Source organism: Schistocerca cancellata, chromosome 8, assembly GCF_023864275.1.
Source record: "Schistocerca cancellata isolate TAMUIC-IGC-003103 chromosome 8, iqSchCanc2.1, whole genome shotgun sequence".
NCBI lineage: Eukaryota > Metazoa > Arthropoda > Insecta > Orthoptera > Acrididae > Schistocerca > Schistocerca cancellata.
In genome coordinates, this window is record NC_064633.1 from 459,091,514 (window position 1) to 459,107,004 (window position 15,491).

At 38.4% G+C, this 15,491-nt stretch overlaps 1 protein-coding gene across 1 annotated transcript in view; it reads right to left on the reverse strand.

Moving 5' to 3' along the window:
• Window positions 1–9,162, reverse strand: part of LOC126094703 (O-acyltransferase like protein-like) — an 88,296-nt gene extending 79,134 nt beyond the window's left edge. Inside the window, exons 1-2 of the mRNA XM_049909230.1 lie at window positions 9,049–9,162; window positions 3,008–3,168 (exon numbers count right to left, since the gene is read on the reverse strand). Coding sequence (XP_049765187.1) covers window positions 3,008–3,168; window positions 9,049–9,111 — 224 coding nt within the window. The 5' untranslated portion in view covers window positions 9,112–9,162. The remainder of the gene's footprint in view (window positions 1–3,007; window positions 3,169–9,048) is intronic.
• Between the last annotated feature and the right edge of the window lie 6,329 nt (window positions 9,163–15,491).

A 15,491-nucleotide genomic window follows, 5' to 3' on the forward strand; every position in this document is an offset into this window, starting at 1 on the left:
GGTAGTGGAAGCCTTTATGCCTGATGGCAGCGTACAGACTGGCAAAAGGAAATGAAGCAAACATGTTACAGGAGAAGCTAATGAAATATCTGTACTCGTGGCAGTGTACCACAATACATATATAAGCTCCCAGAAATTACAGTGCAGTTCTGGTATGTCCTTAGGTAGTATTGTCACATATTGTCAGTAGGTAGTATTGTCATAAGTATCATCCATACCATGTGTCACTGCATCAAGAATTCATGTCGCCAATTTCTATAACCGGGTAGTACTTTGTAAATGGGCATGTCAACAAATGCAAATGACCCCCACATTCTTTGTTGAGGTACTATTTTCCAGTGAGTCTTCATACACAAAACATGGTAGTGTTAACTGGCATAACATGGATTACTGGAGTGTAGGCAACCCCACTGATTATGGCATGCAGTCTATCAACATGTTTGGTCAGCTAACGTATTGTGTGGCATCATGGGAAACAAACTCATTAGTCTATATTTTATCAATGGTACATTGAGTAGATGCAAATATCAAATAGTTTTGGAACAGATACTACTGGTACTACTGCAGGATGTTGCCCTGGATGTTCAGCAGTGTATGTGGTCTTAGGATGATAGATGCACAGCACATTATGCAATTGATGCATGAGAGGTATTAGATGAAGTTTACACTGGTTGGTGAATCAGCAGAGGTCGCCTTATTTATTGGCCCAACAGCACACCAGATTTGATGTCCTCAGATTTCTTTCTGTGGGAATATTTAAAAAGTAAGATGTACCAGTGAGTACCAAAAGGCCATATAGACATGGTCGACTGCATCAGAAATGCCTGTACTGTCATTCCCACAGATATGCTTCTCTCTAGTGTATAGTCACTTGAAAAGTAGTGTGTTTGAAGACTTAGTCTAACTGGAAAAGTAGAAGAGCCTTTGCCTTGAGCCATGGCCACACTGGTGTGTTAAGTAGTCCTCTGTTCAATATGTTGTTGTTGTTGTTGTTGTTGTTGTGGTCTTCAGTCCTGAGACTGGTTTGATGCAGCTCTCCATGCTACTCTATCCTGTGCAAGCTTCTTCATCTCCCCATACATACTGCAGCCTAAATCCTTCTGAATCTGCTTAGTGTATTCATCTCTTGGTCTCCCTCTACGATTTTTACCCTCCACGCTGCCCTCCAGTACTAAATTGGTGATCTCTTGATGCCTTAGAACATGTCCTACCAACCGATCCCTTCTTCTAGTCAAGTTGTGCCACAAACTCCTCTTCTCCCCAATTCTATTCAATACCTCCTCATTAGTTATGTGATCTATCCATCTAATCTTCAGCATTCTTCTGTAGCACCGCATTTTGAAAGCTTCTATTCTCTTCTTGTCTAAACTATTTATCGTCCATGTTTCACTTCCATATGTGGCTAGACTCCATTCAAATACTTTCAGAAACGACTTCCTGACTCTTAAATCAATACTTGATGTTAACAAATTTCTCTTCTTCAGAAATGCTTTCCTTGACATTGCCAGTCTACATTTTATATCCTCTCTACTTCGACCATCATCAGTTATTTTGCTCCCCAAATAGCAAAACTCATTTACTACTTTAAGTGTCTCATTTCCTAATCTAATTCCCGCAGCATCACCCGACTTAATTCGACTACATTCCATTATCCTCGTTTTGCTTTTGTTGGTGTTCATCTTATACCCTCATTTCAAGACACTGTCCATTCCGTTCAATTGCTCTTCCAAGTCATTTGTTGTCTATGACAGAATTACAATGTCACTGGCAAACCTCAAACTTTTTATTTCTTCTCCATGGATTTTAATATCTACTCCAAACTTTTCTTTTGTTTCCTTTACTGCTTGCTCAATGTACAGATTGAATAGCATCGGGGAGAGGCTACAACCCTGTCTTACTCCCTTCCCAACCACTGCTTCCCTTTCATGTCCCTCAACTCTTATAACTGCCTTCTGCTTTCTGTACAAATTGTAAATAGCCTTTCGCTCCCTGTATTTTACTCCTGCCACCTTCAGAATTTGAAAGAGATTATTCCAGTCAACATTGTCAAAAGCTTTCTCTAAGTCTCCAAATGCTAGAAATGTAAGTTTGCCTTTCCTTAATCTAGCTTCTAAGATAAGTCGTAGGGTCAGTATTGCCTCACGTGTTCCAATATTTCCACGGAATCCAGTCAGAGGAATAAAACATTGTGAGTGAGCCTCACAGCATGGAGGTGGGGTCCCACATGGCACTGGATATTCAAGGGCCACTGATAGCATGTTGTAAATTATGATTGTATACCCATTTCTATTCCTTCAATTACAGCATCATCTATGGCGAAACAAAGAAAATGCCTCAGACATTAAAAACTGGGGGTTCCCACTGAAGATTTCTAAGTTGCCCCCCACCATCCACACACAGAGTGGTGTGGGGAGTCGTGTGGTATCACTTGATGTCCCCCTCTAAGGCAAACAAATTCGAATTACAGCTTTTTTTGATCCAATATGTAGTTTTTGATTTCAAAATAAGGGAAAACATACACCACCATAACATCAGATGCAAAATAAAATTAGATATACCTTAGCACAGGATGGCAAGAACAGGGAATTCCCATCTAAGCAATGGCTTAAAAATATTTAATAAACTTCCATTTTCTGCTTGGTCAGCTCACATAACTAGCTATAGTAGCAAGCTATTAAACTTCTTATTTATTAATCCTTATGATATAATTGAATTTATGAATATAAAATCAAGTGAAATTAATTTTTAAGGTTTTCATTATGTTACATCATTGACTGTATTTATTTATTATTTTATTGTTTATCCTATCATTTCTAGGTTCTATTTGGAATATATAATGCTCATTTAGTTTTAAGTTTAGTTTTAAGGTATTATTGAAAGAAAACAAAGTGCTATTGATGTAAAATGCCTATTTCACTTCAACTGATCAATGGTAAATAAATAATCCAAATCAGTTGTGTTTTCTTGTGTCTAGAGGTGTCAGCTAGATAGTATTAAACTAACATACCTGAGGAGCCTCTGCAGAATTCCTGTGGCAATCCAAAATCCACCACGTTGTTGCACATCTCTCATGAAATTCATCGCACGAAGCATCCCACTTATCAGAAAGAATGAATCTACATTAATCATACTGTTCAGAAGTGGCATCTTTGGTATGTCACGTGTTGACTGAAAAAGAAAAAATACTGTAAAACACTTCCTGGAACTACAAATATTTGTCTTTTTACTTTTCTTGGAAATTGAACAATTGGTTTATTACTCTTTCTGTGTCACACTCCTAATGAGTCCTTGGTTAGCAACTGACAATATTATGAAAAGGATTGATGGATACTCACCCTATAGTTGAAATGCTGAGACACAGAGAGACACAAGAAGAAGACTGCTAAACAATTAAACTTTCAGCCAAAAAACCTTCTTCTGAATAAAACAACGTATACACACATGTTCATGCAAACACTACTCATATATACATGGCCACTGTCTCCACCTGCTGAGATCATACTGCAAGTGACAGCGCATGATAAGAGAAGCAATTTGGGTGGTGGGGGTTAATGAGGAGGCTGAAGCAGGGAGGTGCAGAAATTTCAGGATAGGAGTATAGGACGGTAAAGTGTTGCTTGTGGGAGCATACAGGGATACGGGGATGACGTGGAAAAAGGGTAGGGCAGCTAGTAGCAGTTGGGAGTTTAGATGGAATAGCAGTGGGGCAGGGGAGGGAAGCAAAAAAGGAGAGAAATGAAAAGGACTGTGGGTGCATTGGTGGAATAGAAGACTGTGTGCTGGAGTGGGAGCAGGGAAGGGTATAGGATAGGTGATGAACAGTGACTAATGAAGGTTGAAGCCAAGAGAGTTATGGGAATGTAGGATATATTGCAGGAGAGTTCCCAACTGCACAGTTCAGAAAAGCTGTTGTTGGTAGGAAGGATCCAGAGGGCATAGGCTATGAAGCAGTCACTGAAATGAAGAACATTGTGTTGGGCACTGTGCTTAGCAACCAGGTGGTCCAGCTGTTTCTTGGCCACAGTTTGTTAGTATCCATTCATGTGGACAAACAGCTTGTTGATTGTCAAGCCCATGTAGAACACATCATGATGGTTGCAGCTTAGCTTGTAGATCACATCAGTGGTTTCACAAGTAGCCCTGCCTTTTATGGGATAGATTATGCTTGTGACATGACTGGTTTGGAGAAGGTGGTGGTGGTGGTGGATGGATGGATGGGACAAGTCTTGCATCTAGGTCTGTTACAGGGATATGAGTTAACCTTACATCCCTAAAAAGAACTGCAATTGACCACCTAAAAGCTTATCCCAACCTTATAATCCTACCTGCTGACAAAGGCTCCATCACTGTTGTTTTGAACCACAAGGATTACCTGGTAGAAGGATTCCACCAGCTGTCAGATTCATCCTGCTACAGTGACCCCAATCCACAAATACAGCAGGATTTCCAGTCTCTTCTCAAATTCTTAGGCCCATTCCAGAACCTCTTCCCAGATTCTCTCTCTCTCTCTCTCTCTCTCTCTCTCTCTCTCTCTCTCTCTCTCTCTCTCTCTCTCTCTCTCTCTCTCTCTCTCACCCCTACCTCTGCCCACAGTCCTGCCTTTAACATTATTCCTAAAATCCATAAACCCAATTACTCAGCATGCCCCTTTGTGGCCAGTTATTGTGCCTCTGCTGAGAGAATCTCTGTTCTTGTAGAAAAACACCTTCAACCTATTACCCACAACCTACCATTCTATATAAAAGACAGAAGCCATTGCCTCCACAAGTTCTCCACAGTTCCTGTTCCTTTCCCACATGTTGTCCTGCTCATCACTATTGATGCCATCTCCATTTGCACTAACATCCCTAATGCCCATGGCCTTGCTGTTATTGAACACTACCTCTCCTAAGATCCCTTGATGGATTGCAAACCTACAATCTCATTCCTAGTCACCACGACCCAACTATATCGACACCCACAATTACGGCTCCTTTGAAAGTATCACCTACAAACAAATCTAAGATATAGCAACAGACACCCATATGGCTTTGTCCTTTGCCAACATATTTATGGGCCATCAGAGAAACCCTTCATAACATACATAATCCCAAACCCCTCACCTGGTTCTGATTCACTGATGAAATCTTTGTGATCTGGATTGAGGGTGATGGCACCCTACCCACATTCCTCCAGAACTCAACATCATCTCCCCATTCACTTCACCTTGTCATCCTCATCCCAAAAAGCCACCTACCTCAATGTTCACCTCCACCTCAAAGATAGCTACACCAGTACCTCCATCCATATTGAACCTCCCAAACACTAGCAATAGCTCCACTTCAAGAGCTGCCATGCTTTCCACATCAAGAGGTCCGTTCCCCACAGTGTAGCCACCCATGACCATCACATCTGTAGTGATGAGCAGCTCCTCTCAAAATACACTAAGAATCTCACTGAGGCCTTCACAGACCATAATTAACCTCCCAACCCTGTCCAGAAACAGATTTCCCATGCCTTACTCTCCAGTCATCTGCTACCTCCCAAAGTCTCACTGTCCAGTCAAAGAGGAACATTTCCCTCATGTCTTAGTACCACACAGGACTAGAGCAACTGAAATACATTCTCTGCTAGGTTTTAGACTACCTCTCGTCATGTCCTAAAATGAGGAATATACGACCCATTATCCTTCCCACCCTCCCACAAAGGTATTCGAGTTTGTACTGAACCTACATAATATCCTTCTCCATCCATATTCAAGGCCTGCTCCCAACACCTTGCCTCATGGCTCATATTCCTGTAATAGATCTAGATGCAAAGTCTGTGCCATACGTCCTCCCACCACCACCAACTACTTCAGTCCAGTCACAAGCATCACCTATCCCAACAAATGCAGTGCTACATGTGAAACCGCTCATGTGTCCTACAAGCTTAACTGCAAACCCTGTGCTGTGTTCTACATAGGCATGACATGCACCAAGCTGTCTGTCTCGGGGTGTATACGTGGACAAGGAAAAAAAATTCCCGGATTTTTCCCGGATCTCCCGGTTAAAAATACACTTTCTCCTGGGTGAAAATACACTTTTTCTGTATTAAGTGACAGTACACTTTCCCTCAGAACTGTTAAACTTATGAATCATTTGAATGGTTATGGTTTTATACAGTGGCTTAGGATTTCCCAGCACTTTAGAAAACAAAACTCATAGGAAAAAAACACATTTTGGAAAGTTATTTGATGTGCAGCAACACGTACACTGAAAATTTTCATATCACAAAAGTATAAATTCACATTCCACCAAACACCACATGTTACCCTCTGAAGCATTGAAATCAGTGGAGACTTCAATCATCCAACTATTAACTGGGAAAAATATAATTTTGTTAGTGGTGGGCATGATAAGACATCCTGTGAAAATTCACTAAATACTGTCTCTGAAAACTATCTAGAACAGATAATTAGGAACACCACTCATGTTGGAAATATCTTGAATTTAATGGCAACAAACGGGCCTGACCTCTTTGAGGATGTCCACATTGAAACTGGCATCAGTGACCATGATGCCGTTGTGAGAACAATGATTACCAAAGTACAGAGGACAACTAAACCAAGCAGAAAGATATATATATGTTCATTAAACTAGACAAAAAAAACAGTAATGTCATATCTCTTTGAGAAACTTGAAACTTTCAGCACAGGCCAGGAGCATGGAGAGGAACTATGGCTCAAGTTTAAAAGAATAGTTGACCATGCACTGGATAGATATGTATCTCATAGAAAGTTCATAATGGAAGAAACCTTCCAGTTTATACAGTCACTCTAAAGAAACTTCTAAAGAAACAGAGAATACTGCTTAGTAGGTTAAAACAAAGTGCAGTCATGTAGATAGAGATATGCTGAATGAAATGTGTTTGGCTGTCAAGAAAGCAACGTGTGATGCCTTCAACGACTGCCATAGCAGAATATTGTCAAATGACATTTCACAAAATTCAAATCAATTCTGGTCATATGTAAAGGCTGTTTGTGGCACCAAAGTTAGTGACCAGTGCCTAGTGAGTGAGACAAGAACTGAAATTCAGAGTAGCAAAGCAAAAGCTGAAATGCTTAACTCCATTTCCTAGTGTTCCTTTACAAAGCAAAACCCAGGAGAATTACCCCAATTTAATCCTTGTATCACTGAAAAGATGAATGAAATAAGTATTAGTGTTAGGGGTTTTTAGAAACAGCTGAAATTGTTAAAACTGAACAAAGCTCGAGATCCTGATGGAGTCCCTGTCAGATTCTATACTGAATTTGTGGCTGGTTATCCCCTCTTCTCACTATAATTTATTGTAGATCCCTCAATCAAAAAACCGTGCCCAGTTGTTGGAAAAAGATACAGGTCACACACATCTATAAGAAGGGTAGTAGAAGTGATCCACAAAACTACCATCCAGTATCCTTGACACTGATTTACTGTATAATCTTAGAACATAATCTGAGCTCAAACATAATGAACTATTTTGAACAGAATTACCGCCTCAAATGCCAACCTGCATGGTTTCTGAGAACATCGATCATGTGAAACCCAACTCACACTTTTCTCACATGACATACAGAAAGCTTTGGATCAAGGCAACCAAGTAGATGCAGTGTTTCTTGATTTCCTAAAAGCATTTGACTCAGTACTGCATCTACACTTATTATCAAAAGTACAATCATATGGGATATCAAGTGAAATTTTTGACTGGACTGAGGACTTTTTGTTAGGGAGAACACAGCATGTTATCTTCGATGAAGAGTCATCATCAGATGTAGAAGTAACTTCGGGTGCACCAGAGGGAAGTGTGTTGGGATTATTTCTGTTCATGTTGTATATTAATGACCTTGCGGACAATATTAATAGTAGAATCCAGAATTTTGCACATGATGCAGTAATCTATAATGAAGTACTATCTGAGAGCAGTTACATAACTATTCTGTCAGATTCTGATAAGATTTCAACCTGGTACAGAGACTGTCATCTTGCTCAAACTTTTCAGAAATGTAAAATTTTGTACTTCAAAAAATAAAAAAAATGTAGTAGTCTATGACTATAATATCAGTGAGCCACTGTTCAAATCAGCCAACTCACACAGATACCTGGGTGTAACACTTTTTAGAATACAGAATGGAATGATATATAGGTTCAGTCATGGATAAAGCAGGTAATAGAGTTTGGGTTATTGGTAGAATACTGGGGAAGTGCTATCAATCCACAAATGAGATTGCTTACAAATTACTCATGTGACACATCAAAAAACATTGGTCAAGTGTGGGGGACCCATATCAGATAGGACAAACAGGGGATATTGAACATATACAGAGAAGGGCAGCATGAATGGTCATAGGTTTGTTTAATCTGTGGGAGAGTGTCACATAGATACTGAAGGAACTGAGACTCTTGAAGACAGACTTAAACTATTCCAAGAAAGTCTATTAACAAAGTTTCAAGAACCGGATTTAAATGATTACTCTAAGGGTATACTACAACCCCCTATGTATTGCTTACACAACGATCATGAAGATAATATTAGGATATTTACTGTGTGCACAGAAGCATTCAAACATTCTTCCTGTGCTCCATACATGAATGGCACAGAAGAAACCCTAAAATCTAGTATAATGGGACATTCCCTATGCCATGCTGCTCACAGTGGTTTGCAGAGTATTTTTGTAGATGTAGATGTAGAAGTTCCAAACACACTGCCTGAGGAGAAAGCTCTACCTAATTCTGGTTAACAGCTGTAGACAAGAGTAGAACCACATGGTCACAAATATTGTGAAACCCTCCAGTTTGTTGAAATGAAAAGCAAAACACACGTACTACCCCCTTAAGTAATCATAAATGGATGCCTATGTTCCAATAAATTAAGATTCAGTGTTGACTCTTCTTAATGCTTTATGAGGACATATATTTTAGCATCCATCATGTGTTGAAGACTTTCTCTCACTTATTACTTTTATGTTAGTTGTCTTAAGATCAGATATATTATAATTATACTACCAAATGTAACTCACATTCAAAATAGTCATAATTACAAGTTCCATACCTCAAGAAGAATAACTTTATTGACCCATGGTTCCTGTGACATCTGGAGAATTTTATGGGTCATAATGACCCACAGAGCACTGAAAGCACGGATACCATCAATGCACGCAATGGAACTATTTGTGCGATGATTGTTCCATAGATTCTTCCAGCTGCTACACAATGACATTCCTTTTGCTAAGTTAGCAAGTGAGTTAGATGCTGTAATAAAATCAGATCATTAAGTTTCACTAAAATACTGTATTCTACAAAGAGAGAATACTACAGAGAAATGTATAAAGGAGACATACCAAATCTGGATTAATTTTAAAAAATAACAGTGCAAAACACAATCTTTTCAATGATGCTAAGGGATGTGAATTAATTGACACATGATGTACATTTCATGGAATGCAGATAGGGTATAAATTGAAATATAGTTGACATACAAGTAAGAGGCATTGGAAGTTTTACTATGTGTGATGAAGTCAAGTTTTGATTAAAGGCATGGAAAAAAAAAGCTGAGAGGATTAATGTTTGGGTTTTGTTAGCAGTGTTGTCATTAGAGCCAGAACAGAAGCTCACTGGAGAAGGTGGAAAAGAAAATCAAATGAATCCCATTTGAAGGGAACAATGTGGCATGAGGGAAACTAAAAATCTTAATCAAATGGGTAAAGGGAGATTCAAAAATTGATTCTTATGGATATGAGTCTACTGTCTTAAGCAGCCTCTCACTTGGGTGATACATGAAGCAGAGACAAATAAGAGAGCATATAGAAATTACTACTTTTCAAACTATCTCTCTTATTTCTTTTGATAGTGCCTTTGTCCTGCATTCGGCACAGGGTCGGCATGGTTAATGTGGATTTGGTGTGGTTAATTTTTAAGGGGTGGCTGGATGCCCTTCCTGCCACCATTCACCAACTATCTCTTTTATTCTTGTTAAACCAGATACACAACCAATGACCACAAGTAGCTGTGTTAGGACATCTGTGTGTGTGTGTGTGTGTGTGTGTGTGTGTGTGTGTGTGTGTGTGTGTGTGTGTGTGTGTGAGAGAGAGAGAGAGAGAGAGAGAGAGAGAGAGAGAGAGAGAGAGAGAGAGAGAGACTACTATGTATGTGTGAGAGTGAGCTTCAACAAGAAAAAGAATCGTAGAGTGAAAGCTAGTAATGTAACTAAGCTGTTCTGTGTTTCTAAAAAATCAATTCTTTTTTATTTTATTTAATTATTTAACACATTAGAATATGAGAGATGATATGATCTGTCAACAAACAGTAGCTTATTGCCAGTGTTACATTCTGGATTCCAAACAATTCACATAGTACATAGTCGTAATTTAATTACTTACATGTGCCACTGAACATATTAGTGACAAACATTGTGAATTGCATCATACCAACTGACAAAAGCTTGCACAAACTTCCTAAAATATATTTGTATGGTTACATGCTGACCACTTACAGGTTTGTCATTGACCACTTATTTCTATCAAATAAATGTTGTGCAGGACAGAAAGAGTTCTTCACAGAAAACAAACCTGATATGTATTTGGAAATGTAACTGGTGTCTATTTGACATCTGTCTCTGTGGGCAGATTGTTCAAGAGTTTTTTAGTGTGTAAGAAGTTTTGTGGGATTCAGTTATTTTGAGAAAGCTTTTGACTCAGTTTCTACAAAATCTGCACCTTTCAGAAACATGATATTGATTCACCCTATGTTAACAGGGAAAAGTGTACAAATAAATCAGTCCATCTAGAAGTAGTCTGACAGTACCCTTTCTGTGGATAGTAAGCTCAGGTGGAGAATGGCAGAACAGGAATAGAATTCTTAGGGAAATCATAGCCATGAAACTAGTATTTTAAGCCAAGTGCAGAGCTCAGCAGTATTACTTGTGATTTATGGTCTCTTGAGAATGATCTTGGAACAGAAGAGTGTATAATGGTAGTACAAGGTTCAGGCAATAGTTTACACTGCAGCCCCAATCATACAATTGAAGATGATATCAGCAACAATAATCAGAGTATAAAGTCTTGTTTATTTTTGACACAATCAATTCTGATTGTGTCATAAAAAAGTGACTGTGTCAAAAATAAGCAGAACTTTGTAACAAGTCAATCACCATCCCTTAAACGTAATATCATATTTTCCAAAATAAAGAGAATGTTCCTCGCACTAATAGAATATTGTGTCACTCTTCAAGCATGTAAAGACTCTTGTGCGAAGTGTTCTGTAGAACATGTTAATTCATAAGTTTGAAAATCACTTGAAGAGAGGGACACATGGGTGTGACTTATGCATCATTCCTCATTTGGTTGCATCACATATGTCATGATTGGCAGCTGAATACTTCTAGTAAGATGTGTCTTGAATGTGTAATCATTAGAAGTATTCTTTGTGACCAAAGTAGTGTTTCCCCTATCCCAGTGAATTTCAATGTGTATCCCAGGCTTAAAGTACTCCAATAGACAGGGCTAAGTATTATAGTTACAACTAAATGCTACTGACCAAACAAAATCTGTAGCTTGGATGAAGCCATCAATATTATAGAATAATCACTTAATATCTACTATTAGAACACTAAAAGTATCATTAATAGGAAGGATGAACTTCTCACATAGAGGAAAATGAAGGGATATGTGGAATATCAGCAGATGTGTTGTACTTACCAAAACAATACATGGAAAGCACTCAAATGAAACAGATGGATCTTGATGGTTATAGCTAATATTTTATTACTGTAGAACCAATGAGAGGATAGTGAGAGAGGCTTAAAAAAAAAAAAAAAAAAAAAAAAAAAATGCTGGGAGTACGTCTGCAGCCCTTCAGATTAAGGGATAATGTATTGAACAGCTCTTTGGACACTGCATCAAAACAGTGAATTAGGAAACACATAAGCTAGTAGTAATGACAGTTTACATGCCAACATCATGAAATGTCTTTAATTTCAAACAGCAACTTGTGACAGATACTATACAGACCAGCACTGTTCCTGGGGACTTTAATATTGATTTCCTGTCACAGTACTAATTCAAGACACCTAAAATTGTTGCTGTCTAACTTTCAGTTGTTTGCTGCACTAAAATTTCCTACAAGAACCAAAGACATGGCAAAAGGCATTGCCAATCTGTTTTTGGACTCAACTAAAAATGAAAGTGAACAGAGGCAAGTATGAGAAATTCATAACCCCAGATATTACAGTAACTTCTGGTAGGAAATGAGAACTTTGCTTAATTCAGAGGACAAGTTGCAATCAGAAGTTAATCCTTCATTATCGCAAGTTTTGTCAGATCCGTCAGTATGCTATTTAAGAAAGGAAAACAAATGCACTGTGTGGAAAAAAAACCTCCAATACTTAAGAAAAAAATTGAACATTACAAAATAAAAAACAATTAACTGCATCAAAGGAAAACTTAATTGAGGAAAATGATAAATTATGAACATGTAACACATCAGCCTCATTTGAAAATAGAAACCAAACTTTCCCCAAGTTTCAGCCAAATAATTTGGCCTTCTTCAGAAGCGAGTGACACTAAACTACTGCATGCCAAAATTTGGCCATGACAAGTAAAAAACTGTAGCACTGTAGTAACTTGTCATAATCTACATAACGTGGGCCGAAGAGAAACAGCAGGCCCCACTGCGTGGACGAGGTCGGTAGGCCGCGAGAGCTACAAGCATTTAGGCCTGGTGCAGCTCTCGCAGCCCACCGATCTCGTCTGCACAGTGGGGCCTGCTGTTTCTCTTCAGCCTAAGTAATGTAGATTATGACAAGTTACTATGGTGCTACAGTTTTTTACTTGACATGGCCAAACTTTGGCATGCAGTAGTTTAGTGTCACTCGCTTCTGAAGAAGGCCAAATTATTTTGGTTGAAACCTGGGTAAAGTTTGATTTCTATTTGCAACTGAGGCTGACGTGTTACATGTTCAGTTATCGCAGTTGCTGACAGGGCTGCACAATGTTAAAAATTCTTGGATAAATTATGAGACACAATTGTGGGCCACTACTAACATTCAAGAGGGTAAATTTGTAGTACTGCTGACAGACACGCATAAAGGTAAAAGTGTCACACTACCTAGCTTTAGGAAACAGTTACTTCACTTTCACATCTCATTACAGGTGGGTCTCCCTTATTGACCAAAGATCCTAAAACAGAAGCCAATGAGAAATATGTCGATAAGTGAACAAGAAAGCCTCAACAATTTTGTAGGTGTACTGCTCTTTCACAATGGATTAATACCAAATAAAATGTGACATACTCTGCAGATTTGTCTTTTATAATGTTTTTTTTTTCCTTTATAGTATGAAATGGCAATATAATTAGAAAAGATTAGATGTACAGTGTATTCAAAGCCTTTAAATAATTTTAATTAGAAGTGATAGCATCTGCATAAGCTGATCAGAACATACCAGACAGTTTCTTTAGACATGAATGTGGAGGACTATAAAGCAACAATTGAAAAGCGGAGAGAGAGAGAGAGAGAGAGAGAGAGCTATTGCTTATGGCTGCTCAGGCCGGTGGACTTTCCATTATTGGACTGTAAAGCAATGTTGAATGTAGCTCACCACTGTGTGACAGATGTAAATTTTGCATCAGGAATCTCTGTTCCAGATCACCACCAAAGCGCATTGAATGGCTAACCGATTTTCTTGTAGTGGTGATGTGTGGTTGACATTTATAAAAATTGGGAAATGTGCAAAATGCATCATTTATATGATACAATGATAACACAGTGAAACATATGAGAAATGCATTAAGCAAATGGAACCATAAAAGCTACAACCTAGTAGATAACCTCAAAAGGTATTGTAATTACCATATTGGCAGATACCTTATCTAAAGTAATGGAGTATAGAGCTTATTTGTTAACATTAAGATAAGCTTGAAGAACTGGTCCAGATATATTATTGTCTGTCTTTACAGCTAGTGGTTTCTGCTGCCACATTCTGTCTTCTATAGAGTACTTCCTATTTACCTATTACTATAACTCAGTCTGTATAGAACCTAAACATGTTTAAAACTGTCCAATACTGTCCAAAACTTCCATGGTCACTTTCATCTTCTGTGAAACTTTTCTGTGTATGTGGCTGTTTCCTCATGCTGTTGCAAGTGACCTTTATCATGGCATGTTTACTACTGGACCAGTAGCTACACTTCAGTAATGTAATTTCCCTGCTACTAAGGTCAATTTGTAAATTGTTACCAATAATGCCTGTAACACTATATCTAATTGGACAGAAGGTGTAAGGAAACAGGGAACTGAAAGCCTTTACTGATTCTCGTTAATTCCTATTGGCTGGTGTCAGAAAATGATGGGAAACCAGTATTAGAAATTTTCTTTTCTTAGGGGGATAGGAACTGGCAGTCTGGAGGTCACTGCAAAAAGATTGGTAATATCCAGAAAAGAAACTTTTTATAGTTAGGGTGGGAATATTACTTTTTTTTGGAGGGAGGGGGGGGGGGAGGGGGGATTCCATATGTTAAGCAGTGTTTATGGAATAGTAAATGGGACTGGGTTTTATCTAGGGATAGGTATGCTCACTTATGATTCATATATTAAAACATGAAATACATACTTCGCATACATAATGGTGAGAAAATGATTTACCTTTTTCCTCTTCGTTATGCTTATGGCATGCTCTCACTAAAAGGTCCCAGAATGTACACAAAACTATAAAAATGATCACCACCAATATAGTTGACCTAGAAAATAAAACACATTTTAACTTCTATGGAAAATGATGTTAGGAATATAGAAATCACATGATAATTGCTACATATCAACTGAAAGGGGCATTCAGTAGCAGACAGGCACATAGAAAGATAGACACAGTGCTTCCTTGTGTGTGTGTGTGTGTGTGTGTGTGTGTGTGTGTGTGTGTGTGAAAAAGAGCCACCTGTCCACTGCTCCGTGAGTAGTGATTTTTATTTTTTACTTCTGTAGTATTCAAAAGAAAAAAAGTTACTGTTTTCTACAAGCCTCATGCCCAAAACTAAGCAGAGTGAATAAATTTTAAAAGAAAATCATAGTAAGAAGGAGCTATAATAACAGCAAACAAATGCTGAAAAAATATGAATTGTGTAGAAAACAGATTACCCATAAGCATTAAAATTGTCATTACCAAAGGGAATTTATTCCTGTGTGCAGCTACCTGAGACTGCTGGCTTGGGAGCACAAAAACATATTCCAGCCTACAATGTGGTTGCATGTCTACTTACTCCATTATCACCACAACCCTAGATTCACATTTAGTGCTGCTGGTGAGAGACCGAAACAAGAGTGCCTGCTTTGCTTGCTGCCATTGCCACTGCTGGCCAAGTGTATTATACAACAGCACTTATTATTATTGCTGATGTAACAACAATATTGCTTGGCATTATCTATCAAGAAATTAATTCCCTTTGGCTTATTCAATAATACTAGAGAGATTTTTAGTATCATCCCTCTCTTACTATATCAATGCC